Source organism: Anomaloglossus baeobatrachus, chromosome 2 (genome assembly GCF_048569485.1).
Source record: "Anomaloglossus baeobatrachus isolate aAnoBae1 chromosome 2, aAnoBae1.hap1, whole genome shotgun sequence".
In the NCBI taxonomy this organism is placed as follows: domain Eukaryota; kingdom Metazoa; phylum Chordata; class Amphibia; order Anura; family Aromobatidae; genus Anomaloglossus; species Anomaloglossus baeobatrachus.
The window spans coordinates 730,511,671-730,525,822 of record NC_134354.1 but is presented as its reverse complement, the minus strand read 5'-3'; the positions used below and the strand labels follow the sequence as shown (position 1 = coordinate 730,525,822).

At 47.7% G+C, this 14,152-nt stretch overlaps 1 protein-coding gene across 1 annotated transcript in view; it reads left to right on the top strand.

The window, feature by feature from the left end:
• Positions 1-14,152, top strand: part of CDK8 (cyclin dependent kinase 8) — a 137,505-nt gene that overhangs the window by 34,236 nt on the left and 89,117 nt on the right. The window contains exon 2 of the mRNA XM_075334632.1: positions 11,918-11,993. Within this exon, the coding sequence (XP_075190747.1) occupies positions 11,918-11,993 (76 nt within the window). The remainder of the gene's footprint in view (positions 1-11,917; positions 11,994-14,152) is intronic.

Genomic DNA, 14,152 nt, shown 5'->3' with positions numbered 1-14,152 from the left:
TCTTTTTCAGTAGGTTTGGTGTATGATACGCGCTGATCTTGTCTGTCACCTGAATATAATCAGCGCCAGTTCCTTCCCCATGTGAAAATGAGCAGATCACTCCTTTTTAAAGGGAATGTATCATCAGAAAAGGACCTATAGGGACCTATATTTTTGTAACTATTGGCTTTTTTAATTTTTTTTTCTATAATCTCACTATCTTTATTAAAAATGTAAAACGAGAAATCTCTATCTTCACACCGGCCACGTGGGATTTCTTTAGACTCGAACTTCCTGTTAATTTCAGGAAATCCACACGTTCATTAGCTGCAATGAAAAGACTGCAAACCATTTTATGTGTATTGAAACATCTGTGTGTGCAAAAGTCATTGAGAAGGGGAGTTGCGATTTTGATCATCCTGTTTTATCAGTCATTGTAAGGCTATGTGCACACGCTGCATCTTTGTGGTGACCATAGAATTTCATCACAGATATGCAGCCTGGGGCTCCAAACCTCCTCATCCAAAAAAAACTCATTCTCCCCCCCCCAGCTTTTCACTTAGGCTAAGTTCACACTTCCGTTGTTTTGCATCAGCCACAATCCGTAGCCTTGAGGAATTACGGTATCCTGCAAAATATTTTGCAGGAATCCTGTTTTTTCCCCATAGGCTTCTATTAGTGACGGATTGTGACTGATGATGCTGCGTTGCATCCGCTGCGTCGCCGGGCGGGAGCAACTCAGCCTGTAACATTTTTTGAGCAGCGCGATCCGTAGGATTTCACTGCGCGTGCGCTCTCTGGCTCCCCGCCCCCATAACCAGGATAAACATCGGGTAACCAAGCAATGCGCTTTGGTTAGTTACCCGATATTTACAGTGGTTACGGGTGCAGGGAGCCCGCGCTAAGCTGGTATCCAAGATAAATATCGGGTAACCAAGCAAAAAGTGCTTTGCTTTTAGTTACCCGATATTTACCCTGGATACAGTGTGCAAGGAGGCCGACACTTCACCACTCGGCTCCGCCCCCTCCCGCACTCCGCATGTGTACACACTCTCTCTCACTCACTCGTCCTCAGCTACACGGCCCCGCTCGGCTCCGTCCCCTCCCGCACTCCATGTACACACGCGTGCGTGCACACGCGTGCGTGCACACGCGCGCACACACCTGTCCCCAGCCATGCAGACCGCAGCACTGACTTCCTCAGCTCCACCCCTCGAACTCCGCCCCCCGCACACAACGGAGTCCGACAAAGAAATTCTTTTTTGTCACCATTGTCATCCATTGTACAACACATCAGTCACATGCGTCAAGCAACGCATGTAACTGATGCAAAACAACGGAAGTGTGAACTTAGCCTTACAGATTAGCAATGGGGGTCTCATAGATGCCTCCCATTACTAACCTAGGACTTAGAGGCTGCTGTGAGCTGCCATTAACCCCTTATTACCCTAATTGCCACCACACCAGTGCATTTGGCTAGAGCCGGCTAAAGTGCTGGATTGTCACATCTAATGAATGCAACATTTCCAGGCCACTGCAGGCTATTTTTAGGCTGGGGAGCGCCCAACAAGCATGGGTCTACCCAGCCTTAAGGTGGTGTCACACATAGCGACAACGACGTCGCTGCTAAGTCACCATTTTCTGTGACGTAGAAGCGACTTCCCGTCGCTGTGTGTGACATTAGCAACGACCTTGCCCCTGCTGTGAGGTCGCTGCTCGTTGCTGAATGTCCTGCTTCATTTTTTTGGACGTTGCTCTCCCGCTGTGAAGCACACATCGCTGTGTGTGACAGCGAGAGAGCGGCGAACTGAAGCGAGCAGGGAGCCGGCGTCTGGCAGCCTGCGGTAAGCTGTAACCAAGGTAAACATCGGGTAACCAAGAAGCCCTTTCCTTGGTTACCCGATATTTACCTTAGTTACTAGCGTCCGCCGCTCTCACGCTGCCAGTGCCGGCTCCCTGCACACGTAGCTGGAGTACACATCAGGTAATTAACCCAATGTGTACTCTGGCTAGGAGTGCAGGGAACAGGGAGCCGGCACTGGCAGCGTGAGAGCGGCGGACGCTAGTAACTAAGGTAAATATCGGGTAACCAAGAGAAGTGCTTATTTAGTTACGCTTCCACGCGTCGCTGTCTGCTGGGGGCTGGTCGCTGGTGAGATCTGCCTGTGTGACAGCTCACCAGCGACCATGTAACGACGCAGCAGCGATCCTGATAAGGTGAGATCGCTGGTCGTGATTGCTGCTGCGTCGCTATGTGTGACACCACCTTAAGAATACCATTACACCCCCCCCCACCCCCCCCCTGCTCTCGGCTTTATCCTGGCTGGGTGTCATAATTAGGGGGGACTGTACGTAATTTTTTTTTTTTTCAAAGTTATTTGATTAAATCATTTTTAAAAAAGTACTTTATGCGGTTCCTCCTATTTTGTTACCCAGCGAGGTTAAGTGCAGGGCTGTGGCCGTATGTTTTATCTGTGCTGGGCATCATATTAGGGGGGGGGGGGGAGATACTATGCAAATTTTTATTTTACTGTAAGATATGGACCTGCACATCGGTGTCTGTGATTGGAAGCGTCAGACACACTGTTACTCATCGTGGGGGCTCGTCTGACAGCAACCAATCACAGATGCCGGTGGGCGGGGAAAGCAATGCATAGTCAGTGAAGGTAATGAGCGGCCGGGGAGTGTACAGCCGTGCTGGTGACTCGTTAAGTATGAACCGCTTGCTCCTACCCCTTTGTGCCGTATTGCTCCTATTCCCCATCGCATCTCCTCTTCCCACCATCGCATCCAAGATTTCTCCCGTGCCTCCCCCATACTCTGGAATGCTCTGCCACAACACATCAGACTCTCACCTACCTCTTCCGAGAAGCCTACAACTTGCCGTAACCCTCAGTCTGATATAGCGCCGCATGACCATCTGTACCCTCACCTACTGTATCCCTTGTAGATTGTGAGCCCTCGCGGGCAGGGTCCTCTATCCTCCTGTACCAGTCTGTGCCTTGTATGGTTTATGGTTATTGTACTTCGCCCTAGTATGTATACCCCTTTCACATGTAAAGCGCCATGGAATAAATGGCACTTTTCCAGAAAGGACAAAAGTAGGAGTCTAAAAAAGTTCCAGTGGTCAGTGTGAAAATTGCAAGATTAATTTTATTTATTTAAAATTTTCTCCGCATCGAAGTAAAGAAAATCTTCCAGGACAATGGGTGTGTTGTTGAGTATTGAGATCTTTTGTATCCAGAGTCCATAATGTAAGCATTGAATACACCAATCTTCTGATCTATAATGGTGACTGAGAGCGTTGCGATCGGTTTGGTACCAGTGTTGATTTTTGCAGTCCCGATGCTCGTAGTGTGGGGTTGTGTGTATGTGGCAAATTGATAAGAGTGACTACAGCATTTATTATCAGTGTGGGCTATTGTGAGTTTGTCAGGCTCTGCTGGATCAGATAAAGGTGTGTGACTGCGAAGCCTTCAGGGATCCTGGACGTGACTGATGACGAACATGACTTTCTGCCCTCATGTGTCTCCGCTCTACCTTGCGAAAGAAAGTATTGTTTTATTGGCGAATTCATGCAGCTAAACTATAAAAATACTGAAAATTGACAGATCACTGGGATTGGCCTGATCCCACACTCAAATATACTCGAGTGGATCTTGTAATGTGCTAACAATTGGTTCAGTAAGGGGTGCTTCACACATAGCGAGCTCACTGCCGAGATCGCTGCTGAGTCACGGTTTTTGTGACGCAGCAGTGACCTCATTAGCGATCTCGCTGTGTGTGACAATGAGCAGCGATCTGGCCCCTGCTGCGAGATCGCTGCTCGTTACACACAGCCCTGGTTCGTTTTCTTCAAAGGCGCTCTCCCGCTGTGACACACAGATCGCTGTGTGTGACAGCAAGAGAGCGACAAATGAAGCGAGCAGAGAGCAGGAGCCGGCGTCTGACAGCTGAGGTAAGCTGTATCCAAGATAAACATCGGGTAACCAAGGTGGTTACCCGATATTTACCTTAGTTACCAGCCTCTGCAGCTCTCACGCTGCCTGTGCTGCCGGCTCCGGCTCTCTGCACATGTAGCTGCTGTACACATCGGGTTAATTAACCCGATGTGTACAGCAGCTAGGAGAGCAAGGAGCCAGCGCTAAGCAGTGTGCGCGGCTCCCTGCTCTCTGCACATGTAGCTGCATTACACATCGGGTTAATTAACCCGATGTGTACTGTAGCTAGGAGAGCAAGGAGCCAGCGCTCAGTGTGCGCGGCTCCCTGCTCCCTGCACACACAGCTGTGCGCTGGTAACTAATGTAAACATCGGGTAACCATACCCGATGTTTACCTTAGTTACCAGTCTCCGCAGCTTCCAGACGGCAGCTCCGTGCAAGCGCAGCGTCGCTTGCACGTCGCTGCTGGCTGGGGGCTGTTCACTGGTCGCTGGTGAGATCTGCCTGTTTGACAGCTCACCAGCGACCATGTAGCGATGCAGCAGCGATCCTGACCAGGTCAGATCGCTGGTCGGATCGCTGCTGCATCGCTAAGTGTGAAGGTACCCTAACTCAATGTATAGGTCTGTGAACACGTTTTATTATTCAACACCCTTCAGCCATGGTGATTTGATGGATGAACGCTCTGTAGGAGGATCTATCTTGCACAGCCTAGATAGGCCCACCAGGGGTCTCCTCTGCCATTATCTTGATTGTTTGTTTGAAGCTATCAAGCTGGTCTTCCTCCTCACCTTGTTCCTTCTATTCCGACCACAATGTCCTTCTCCTGTGATTGTTCTTTTTCCAAAGTAGGCAAGTTGTGGCTTGGTGATTCTCACTTTGTGTAACATGAAAGTGTTAGGCTATGTGCGCACGTTGCGTAAATTCATGCAGTTACGCTGCGCTTTGCAGCGCAGCGTAACTGCATGCGTCCTGCGTCCCCTGCACAGTCTATGGAGATTGTGCAGGGGCCGTGCGCACGTGGCGTCTCAGAGCGCAGCGCTTCGGCTACTGCCGAAGCGCTGCGCAAAAAGTGACATGTCACTTCTTTCCTGCGCTTTGCCGGCAGCTCCTGCTCTGTCTATGGCAGGAGCTGCAGGCAGAGCGCACGTTCTCGCCGGCACCATGCGCTTCAGAACGGAGCTTTTCAGCTGCGCTCTGAAGCACACCTTTTCGGTGCTGGGCTAGTACGCAACGTGCGCACATACCCTTATACTTTAAGGCTAGGTTCACACACTGCGTTTTTTGACGCTGCGTTTTTGTGTGTTTTTGCGTCAAAAACCGCACAAACGCACCCGCGTCAAAAAAACACGACAATAAATGCACGCGTTTTTGCCGCGATTTGATGCGTTTTTTGCTCACTGCGTCTTTATGCGTTTATCAGTAAACAAAAAAAGGTCTGATGTCATTTCCTTCTTCAATATGTTCTTCATTCTCCACTAGTGTATGCAGGAGAGCAGGCAGCTGCAGAACTACAAGGCTCAGCATACTCCATCCAATAGTGTATGCAGGAGAGCAGACAGCAGCTGCAGAACTACAAGGCTCAGCATACTCCATCCAATAGTGTAAGCAGGAGAGCAGACAGCAGCTGCAGAACTACAAGGCTCAGCATGCTCATTCCAGGACTGTATGCTGGAGGGAGAGTCAGGGGGAGCAGACCTACAAGGCTCAGCATCCTCCATCCAATAGTGTAGGCAGGAGAGCAGACAGCAGCTGTCGAACTACAAGGCTCAGCATGCTCATTCCAGGACTGTATGCTGGAGGGAGAGTCAGGGGGAGCAGACCTACAAGGCTCTGCATCCTCCATCCAATAGTGTAGGCAGGAGAGCAGACAGCAACTGTCGAACTACAAGGCTCAGCATCCTCCTTCCAGGACTGTATGCAGGATTTCTTCCCCCCCCCAAAACAAAAAAATGACATGGGCTTCGCCATATTTTTGTATGTTAGCCGGGTACAGCAGGCAGGTACGGGCTGCCTCCAACCACCAGCTGCCTATTTGTACCCGGCTGGGAACCAAAAATATAGAGAAGCCCTTTTTTTGTAATTTCATGAATTTTATGAAATAATTAAAAAAAAAAAACGTGAGCTTCGCCTAATTTTTGTGTCCAGCCGGGTACAACTAGGCAGCTGGCGATTGGAATCCACAGTGCAGGGTGCCCATGCTTTCTGGGCACCCCCGCTGCGAATTGCAGTCCGCAGCCACCCAAGAAAATGGCGCTTTCATAGAAGCGCCATCTTCTGGCGCTGTATCCAACTCTTCCAGCTGCCCTGATGCCGGGTGACTCACTGGGTAATAATGGGGTTAGGGCTAGCTGTATATTATCAGCTGGCCCTAAGCACAAAATTCATGGTGTCACGCCAATATTAGGCATGGCCACCATGAATTTCTAGTAAAGATAAAAAAAAAACCACAACACAGAAAAATATTTTTATTAGAAATAAAACACAACACAATTAGTGACTCCATCTTTATTGAAATAAAGAACCCCCTCCGCAATAATCCTGGGTCAAGGGTCCCCCGCCGTCCAATCCGGATCCAATATCCGATCGGTTTGCTGGAAGGCAAAGCGATCAGATGATGTCAGGTTAAACTACGTGAAACACATCACACAGCAGCTGATTTGTATAAAAGCCGATTATACAATCAGCTGATGCATCAGTGCAAAAAAAATAAAATAAAATAAATACTCACATCTGTGCTGATTACCGGCAGCTCCTGGAGCGATCGGATGAGAGTCTGATCCTGTCCCATCGCTGCAGGAGCTGCCGGTAATCAGCTGATGAAGTCCCCTGACGGCAGGATCAGCAGATAGCCGGCCGGGCGCGAAAAAGCCGGCGACACCGCGAGAATTACGATCAGCTGATGGGTCAGGTGACTGCATCAGGTGATCCACCGCCAGGTCCTGCAAGCTTCGTACGTGCTCCGGGGAGACTGCCCACAGCCAGAGCTGTGGGACCGGGACAGAAGCGGACATGGCACCGGGACCCTGCAGACAGGTGAGTATGACATATTTTATTTTTTTCTACTGTTCACTTTGGTTTTCGCCGCTGCCTCCACCTCCCGCCCAGACATGGCGCCGCACGGAGCTGACATGGCACCGGGCGGGTTGTGGACGCAGCGGTGACGGTACCGGGAGGATTCATGCTTCTGTGTTTACCAACAGAAGGAATCCTCTTCCTGTCACTTTACTGCCCACCTCCTGTGTTTATAGCTGCGTTTTTAGTCATAGAAACGCAGCTATATGGGTTTTTCATTGCGTTGTTGAACATCTCATTGAACTCAATGGGTGAAAAACGCAGAAATAATTGACATGTTGCATTTTTGTGGTCACCACAAAAACGCAGCTACAAAAAAACGCTGTGTGCGGACAGCACTTATGAAAACCCATAGACATTGCTAGGGAAGCAATGTCACTGCGTTTTCAGCACAAAAACGCGGTAAACGCCGCTAAAAACGCCTAGTGTGTAGGAGGCTTAAGGCCTTGTGCGCAACTATTTCAGTTTTTCTGCTTTAATCTACAAACACAAAAGGACATTTTTAAAGCCTAAAACTGGTTGAGGAACAACCAAACTCTGCTACAAAAGTGAGGTTGAGGTAGACCGTTTTCAAGTCACAACAAATAATGGGTGGACCTGCACTGTAAAAGTCCAGATCCATGTGGGTTCAAAAGAACCTGGGCCTTTGAGTTCTCAAGGAACTCCGTGTAACAATTCGGGTCCGGAAAGCCCGGTTAACAAAAAAAAAAAAAAAAAAAAAAAGCAAGTGCTCTATACTTGACTTTCCGCGCAGCTGTACACTGCTTCCAAAACCACTAAATGTACTTCTGGGGCTGTTCATTATCTTCATGCATATGCCCTGCCCACCGGCAGTCCCCGCATCTCTGGTTGCAGTCAGTGCTACCACCCTGTGTGACAGCGTGTTGGACTGCTTTCAATCTCACACGCTGTCTGCATCTAGATTTGTACAAAATTAATTTAAAAAATTGGCGTAGGGTCCCACCATATTATGATACAAAGCCGTGATAAAGCATACAGCTGCAGCCCCCAGCCATACGCATTATCTTGGCTGTGTATCAAAATAAGAGGAATCACGTGCAGCCCTGAGCAGGGCAGATCAAAGTATTGTAGTGCTCCTGCGCAGGACCGGCGAGTGTGTATGACGTAGCCACGTCATGCACCCAGGCTTCAGAAAGAGGACAAAGATGGCCGAAAGAGGAGGCGCCTGCACCACACAACGGAGACGCTCATATGGCCACCAACACGACCATTAGGTAAGTATTATAAAGTGTTTTTTGTTATACCCCCGACCTGAGCTCTTACATAGAGCATGTTAGAATGCTGTATATAAGAGCCTGGTGGTGGTGGCCGCAGCTTATAGGTGAAAAAAGTGGTGACAGGTTTCCTTTAACCCCCAAAACACCCAGTCTCCGATGTAATCCACACGAGGTCCCACGACCATTCCCAGATCCGCTATATCTGAAGCATAGACTGCCCGCTGTGAGCTTCAGGCAGAGACTGATCCACAGCGGTGAGGTCACTTAGATTATTTGTGGTCACAGCCGGAGGTTCCCACGGTCCTCCATTTGCGATCGCGGGCAACCTGACCTCAGGTGACCTCATTGAACTGAGTGACATAAACTCAAGTGATATATGGGATCAATTCTGGGCCCAAACTATGTTTTTACCCCGGTTGGACCCGCCAATCCCAGGTATCTGCGAGTCTGCCCATCACTACTCACAATACATGCACCGTGGCAAAACGGCACAACATTAGGTAGTTACACTGCATTAGCAAGGTCTCTCCTAGGCAAAGATTTTAAAGCAAGCTGGGATTTCAAGATGTGTTGTCCTAGTTCTTTTGTAGAACCACCAAGGAATGAGCGAAGTTGAGGAAGAGACGCTGGTCAGCCAAGGAAACTTAGTTGTGTAGATGAAAGACACATGCTTTGATTCTAAAAGCTATGTCCAGCAGTGCCATCAGTTCAGAATTGTCAGCAGCCAGGGAGAATCGGCTACACCCAACTACTGTTTGGAAAAGTCTGACCATATTGTTCTTCATGGAAGAATTCCGGCCATGTAAATGAGGTCAAGTGAAAATATAACAAGGCCCCCACCAAAGGGCAGGGGAGAAGTACAATGAGTATCTGCAGACAACCGCAATGCCTGATTGACAGATCAGGCCATTGTCAGGACACTGGCCCAAACAGTGCTCTTGATGCTGCTATATGAGGCATGTTGTGCTCTGATCACAGCGCCGAGCTTACAAACTTGCTGTGAAAGAAATTGTAAGAACATGTTCTGAAAAAGGTGGCCGGTGCCATTGGCAACTAGCAGAAAGATTAATGCATTTTTAAAATTTATTAAAGGGAGCAAGGCGAAAAATGTAATTTAAGTACAAACTTGTTTGTTTTTGACGAGCTTTAATGTTTCCAACCATCCATGAAGTGAATGGAGAGAAGCTGCATTTTTAGAAACAAGCTGTATTTGGGGGCAGCACTGTATGTCTGATACAGAGCTTCGGTGGGGTCTGGGAAATAGGTCCTGTAATAGTGACAACACTAGTGTGTGCCATCAGCATCCGTATATTCCTGGAAAATCTTGGATAAATTAAATTGTGTATAGATAGATTTAGATAGAATATGAAATATATAGATAGAGATATCCGCATCCTACTGGGGGAAGAGGAATCAATGGTGGAGATCGCCGCCCAATATGTCTCCACTTGTCATAAGATGAGGGGTACTAAAGACCTCCAAATGGGCCATCACTCCCTAAATTGTGGCCCCATCCCCACAACCCTAACCCACTCCCCTTTCACACTTCTTTTTTTGCTTTGGCAATACTAATAGTTTTTTGGTCCTGCCAATAAAGCCTATTTGATTTGATATCTAGATAGAGATATTTCTAGAGAGAGAGAGAGAGAGAGATATATCTAGATGGAGAGAGATATCTAGATATCTCTCTCTCCATCTAGACATCTCTCTCCCTCCATCTAGATATCTCTCTCCCTCCATCTAGATATCTCTCTCTCCATCTAGACATCTCTCTCTCTCCATCTAGACATCTCTCTCTCTCCATCTAGACATCTCTCTCTCTCCATCTAGACATCTCTCTCCCTCCATCTAGACATCTCTCTCCCTCCATCTAGATATCTCTCTCTCCATCTAGGCATCGCTCTCTCTCCATCTAGGCATCGCTCTCTCTCCATCTAGGCATCGCTCTCCCTCCATCTAGGCATCGCTCTCCCTCCATCTAGGCATCGCTCTCCCTCCATCTAGGCATCGCTCTCCCTCCATCTAGGCATCGCTCTCCCTCCATCTAGGCATCGCTCTCCCTCCATCTAGGCATCGCTCTCCCTCCATCTAGGCATCGCTCTCCCTCCATCTAGGCATCGCTCTCCCTCCATCTAGGCATCGCTCTCCCTCCATCTAGGCATCGCTCTCCCTCCATCTAGGCATCGCTCTCCCTCCATCTAGGCATCGCTCTCCCTCCATCTAGGCATCGCTCTCCCTCCATCTAGGCATCGCTCTCCCTCCATCTAGGCATCGCTCTCCCTCCATCTAGGCATCGCTCTCCCTCCATCTAGGCATCGCTCTCCCTCCATCTAGGCATCGCTCTCCCTCCATCTAGGCATCGCTCTCCCTCCATCTAGGCATCGCTCTCCCTCCATCTAGGCATCGCTCTCCCTCCATCTAGGCATCGCTCTCCCTCCATCTAGGCATCGCTCTCCCTCCATCTAGGCATCGCTCTCCCTCCATCTAGGCATCGCTCTCCCTCCATCTAGGCATTGCTCTCCCTCCATCTAGGCATCGCTCTCCCTCCATCTAGGCATCGCTCTCCCTCCATCTAGGCATTGCTCTCCCTCCATCTAGGCATCGCTCTCCCTCCATCTAGGCATCGCTCTCCCTCCATCTAGGCATCGCTCTCCCTCCATCTAGGCATCGCTCTCCCTCCATCTAGGCATCGCTCTCCCTCCATCTAGGCATCGCTCTCCCTCCATCTAGGCATCGCTCTCCCTCCATCTAGGCATCGCTCTCCCTCCATCTAGGCATTTTATATATATATAATTAAAAATAACCTGTCTGCCTGCCAAATGCTGTGTATACAGAGTCTAACCCTGCCACATTGCCTGCTTCCAGGAGTGTTTTTTTTTTGTTTTTTCATTACTAAATGCTGCCTGGCCAGTAACGTTTTGTTTATAAGGAACTGCATAAAGTGAATTAACATAGTTTTATATTTATGTATGGTATAGTGTTAAAAGGGATTGTCAGCAGCTTTTTGCTATGTAATGTAAGAGCATCATGAGAGCCTGAATTTTTTTTTTTTTTATTTACTAGGCTGTGTGCTATTTTTATTAAAATCAGTGTTTTATTACAGGACTAGGTGTCCTACCTGATGCTCTGTATAACCCGGTCTCCACCGCTGAGTGGCAGATTTCTGTGTACACTATGGTAGCTTTCTGACTATGCAATCAGTAATGTAGGTGGGGTTATACAAAGCTCAGCATTCAGAGAACTGCTAGATCTGCAGCACTGATTGTATCAGCCCCTACTTCATGCTACTTTGATTACATATAAACAACCTCCATAGATTCCCGTTAAAATGCAAATTTGAGTGTTCGTGCCAGTAACCCCATTGAGTGATTGCAAAGTTGGCATCGCCCTGGCAAGCTTAGTCTCCAGACAGCTCTGTACGGAAATGGTGCCGGGTGTTGGTCCTCCACCGATCTTGTAGTGCTGGCCCGTCCTAAGGATGGATGACTAAATCTATAGATGGAACGTGTATTCTATACAGCTACATTTTAGTAGAATTTTGTCATCTTCACATTTATTCTTGGTTGTTGTGTGGTGTTTTTTTTTTTTTTTTTTTTCCCCCCCCCCCCCCCCCCCCCCCCCCCTCTTTTCTCACACCATGTGTAGTCGCAGCTCTAATTCTGTCTTGTCTTCGCCTCATTTTAGGAAAGATGATCGAGATTACGCGCTGAAACAAATCGAAGGTACTGGAATATCTATGTCGGCGTGCCGAGAGATCGCTGTAAGTACAATTGTGAATTGTATGGATCTTCATGGTTTATCAGTGTGTTATTGCATTGTGGTCTCTTTCCTGGCACACAGCCTTATTTTCTGTACTTATAGCGTATCTGTAGCATAGAACATAAATGTCACATAATTGGGGACCCTCTTACCGTGTGTCACACTTTGATGAGTTTTCTGCTGTGCAGCCACAGTGAATTGCAAGGTCACTAGTTTTAATCTTTGGGTTTCTGGAACCCCTTTTCACAAAATATCCTTGTATTTGGGGTCCTCAGGTTTGGCGGGGGCTTAAAAGTTGAAATCCTGCCCACGTGGCTATATTACTTAGCCATGGCTATATTACTTAGCTGACAATTCTGTAAACACCCGGGGCTGATGTAGAGATGTGGACGTAGCTGTTAAACATTTAAATGCTGCGGTCGATTTCTGATAGCAGCGTTTAAATGGGAAGTGCTCGTGCCCTCACACAACCGCTTCCATTAGATTAATGGTTTATTACAACAGCTGCTGAAGAACCTCTTTCGTCGTCATCAAACTTAGACATAGGCTGAGCTCCATAGGAGACCGAGATTTTCAGTATGTGCTGCAATGCTAGGTATTGCAGTATATAGTATAGGCAATCAAATCATTGCAAACCCCCGAGAGAAGCAAAAACTAAAAAGTTTAATAATATTTATAGATGTCAAATACTACTTCGGTAGTGGAGTATATTTAGCACACACTGTAGTACATATACACAGGTATAGGGAAAAAAATAAAATAACGGGAGGCGTTTTTACAAGTATTGTCAACTAATTTTTCATTAATGGCCTATCCTTAGGATAGGTCATCAATGTAGGATCGGCCGTGGTCCGACACACAGCACCCCCCACGAAATCCGCTTTTCTCAGTGCTGGCAACGGCCGCAAACTGCGCTGCTCCGCCTTCTGATAGTGACCGCAGCCGGGTACTGCACGTCCACCTCCTATTGATAAGAATAGAATGCAGATGTGCAGTATCCGGCCGCGACCACTATCAGTTGATGGGGCAGCTCCGGAATGGGGCATTGCTGCCGCCGCCAGTACCGAGAATAGCGGAGGTTAGGATGAGCCATCAATGTAAAAGTAGTGGATAACATCTCATAAACAATTATCTTCTGATGGCTTGCTTTTAGTATTTTGAAGTTTTTGGTTTTTTTTTTCAACACTACACTTATATTTTGATAAACATACACCTGTAGGAGGTGGCAAGCAGTCTTCTGGTTGTCTAAAGATACGCCTTGTCATTGGCTGTTGGGCTCACATGGATTGGCCAATGCACAAGCTCAGTATCTCATTTCTTAAACCTAGTTCCAGTAGCAGTAATGCAGTACCAGTATTCCCATATTCAATGTTTCCATATTTTAGCTATTTAGGTTGCCTGTACACTTTTGTAATTACATTTTTTTTTTTTTTTTTTTTTTGGGCTCTTCATTGTGGTTTTCACAGATCGTTATCTCAGGGCAGAGTCTGATCCGAACACCATTATTATTAATCTTGGCAAAATGTATGTCTTTAGTCCGACGTGGCACAGTCCGCTACTGCCACGAGGAAATTGTGACTGAGACTTACTTGAAAGGGGCGTCTGACTGTTATATTTACTGCATCTATGACTGTTAGGCGGCTTTCACACTACATTTTTTTTTTTTTAACATGCGTCCTGAACGTTTAACGCAAAAACGGATCCAGTGCAAATGCGTTTTCATTTCAATGCGTTTGCAATGGACTCGCGTCAACATGCATTTGCGTGCGTTATAGTGAGGATCCAGCGACTTGCAGTTTTTTAACATGTTTCAAAAACGCTACTTGTAGTGTTTTTGAGCTGCGTCCAAATACTGCAAATTGCTGATCCTGACAATACTGCATGCAAACGCATGTGAACGCTGCATGCTGATACAGGATCCTGCTTGCTCTACTGAGCATGCCCAGAAACCAGCCTGGTGTGATCAGTCTCTCTCTCCCTCCCCCTCCCTCTCTGTATCTCTCCCCCTCTCTCTCCCCCTCCTCTCCTAGGATCAATGAGACCCCCTCCAATCCTGAGTGATTAATTACAGAGTCCCTTAACTGTGCAGTGAGGTACATGGGCGCTAACACAGCCCTTTTTATTCTTTGAATTGGGGGGGGTCTCAGAAGTCTGATCCTT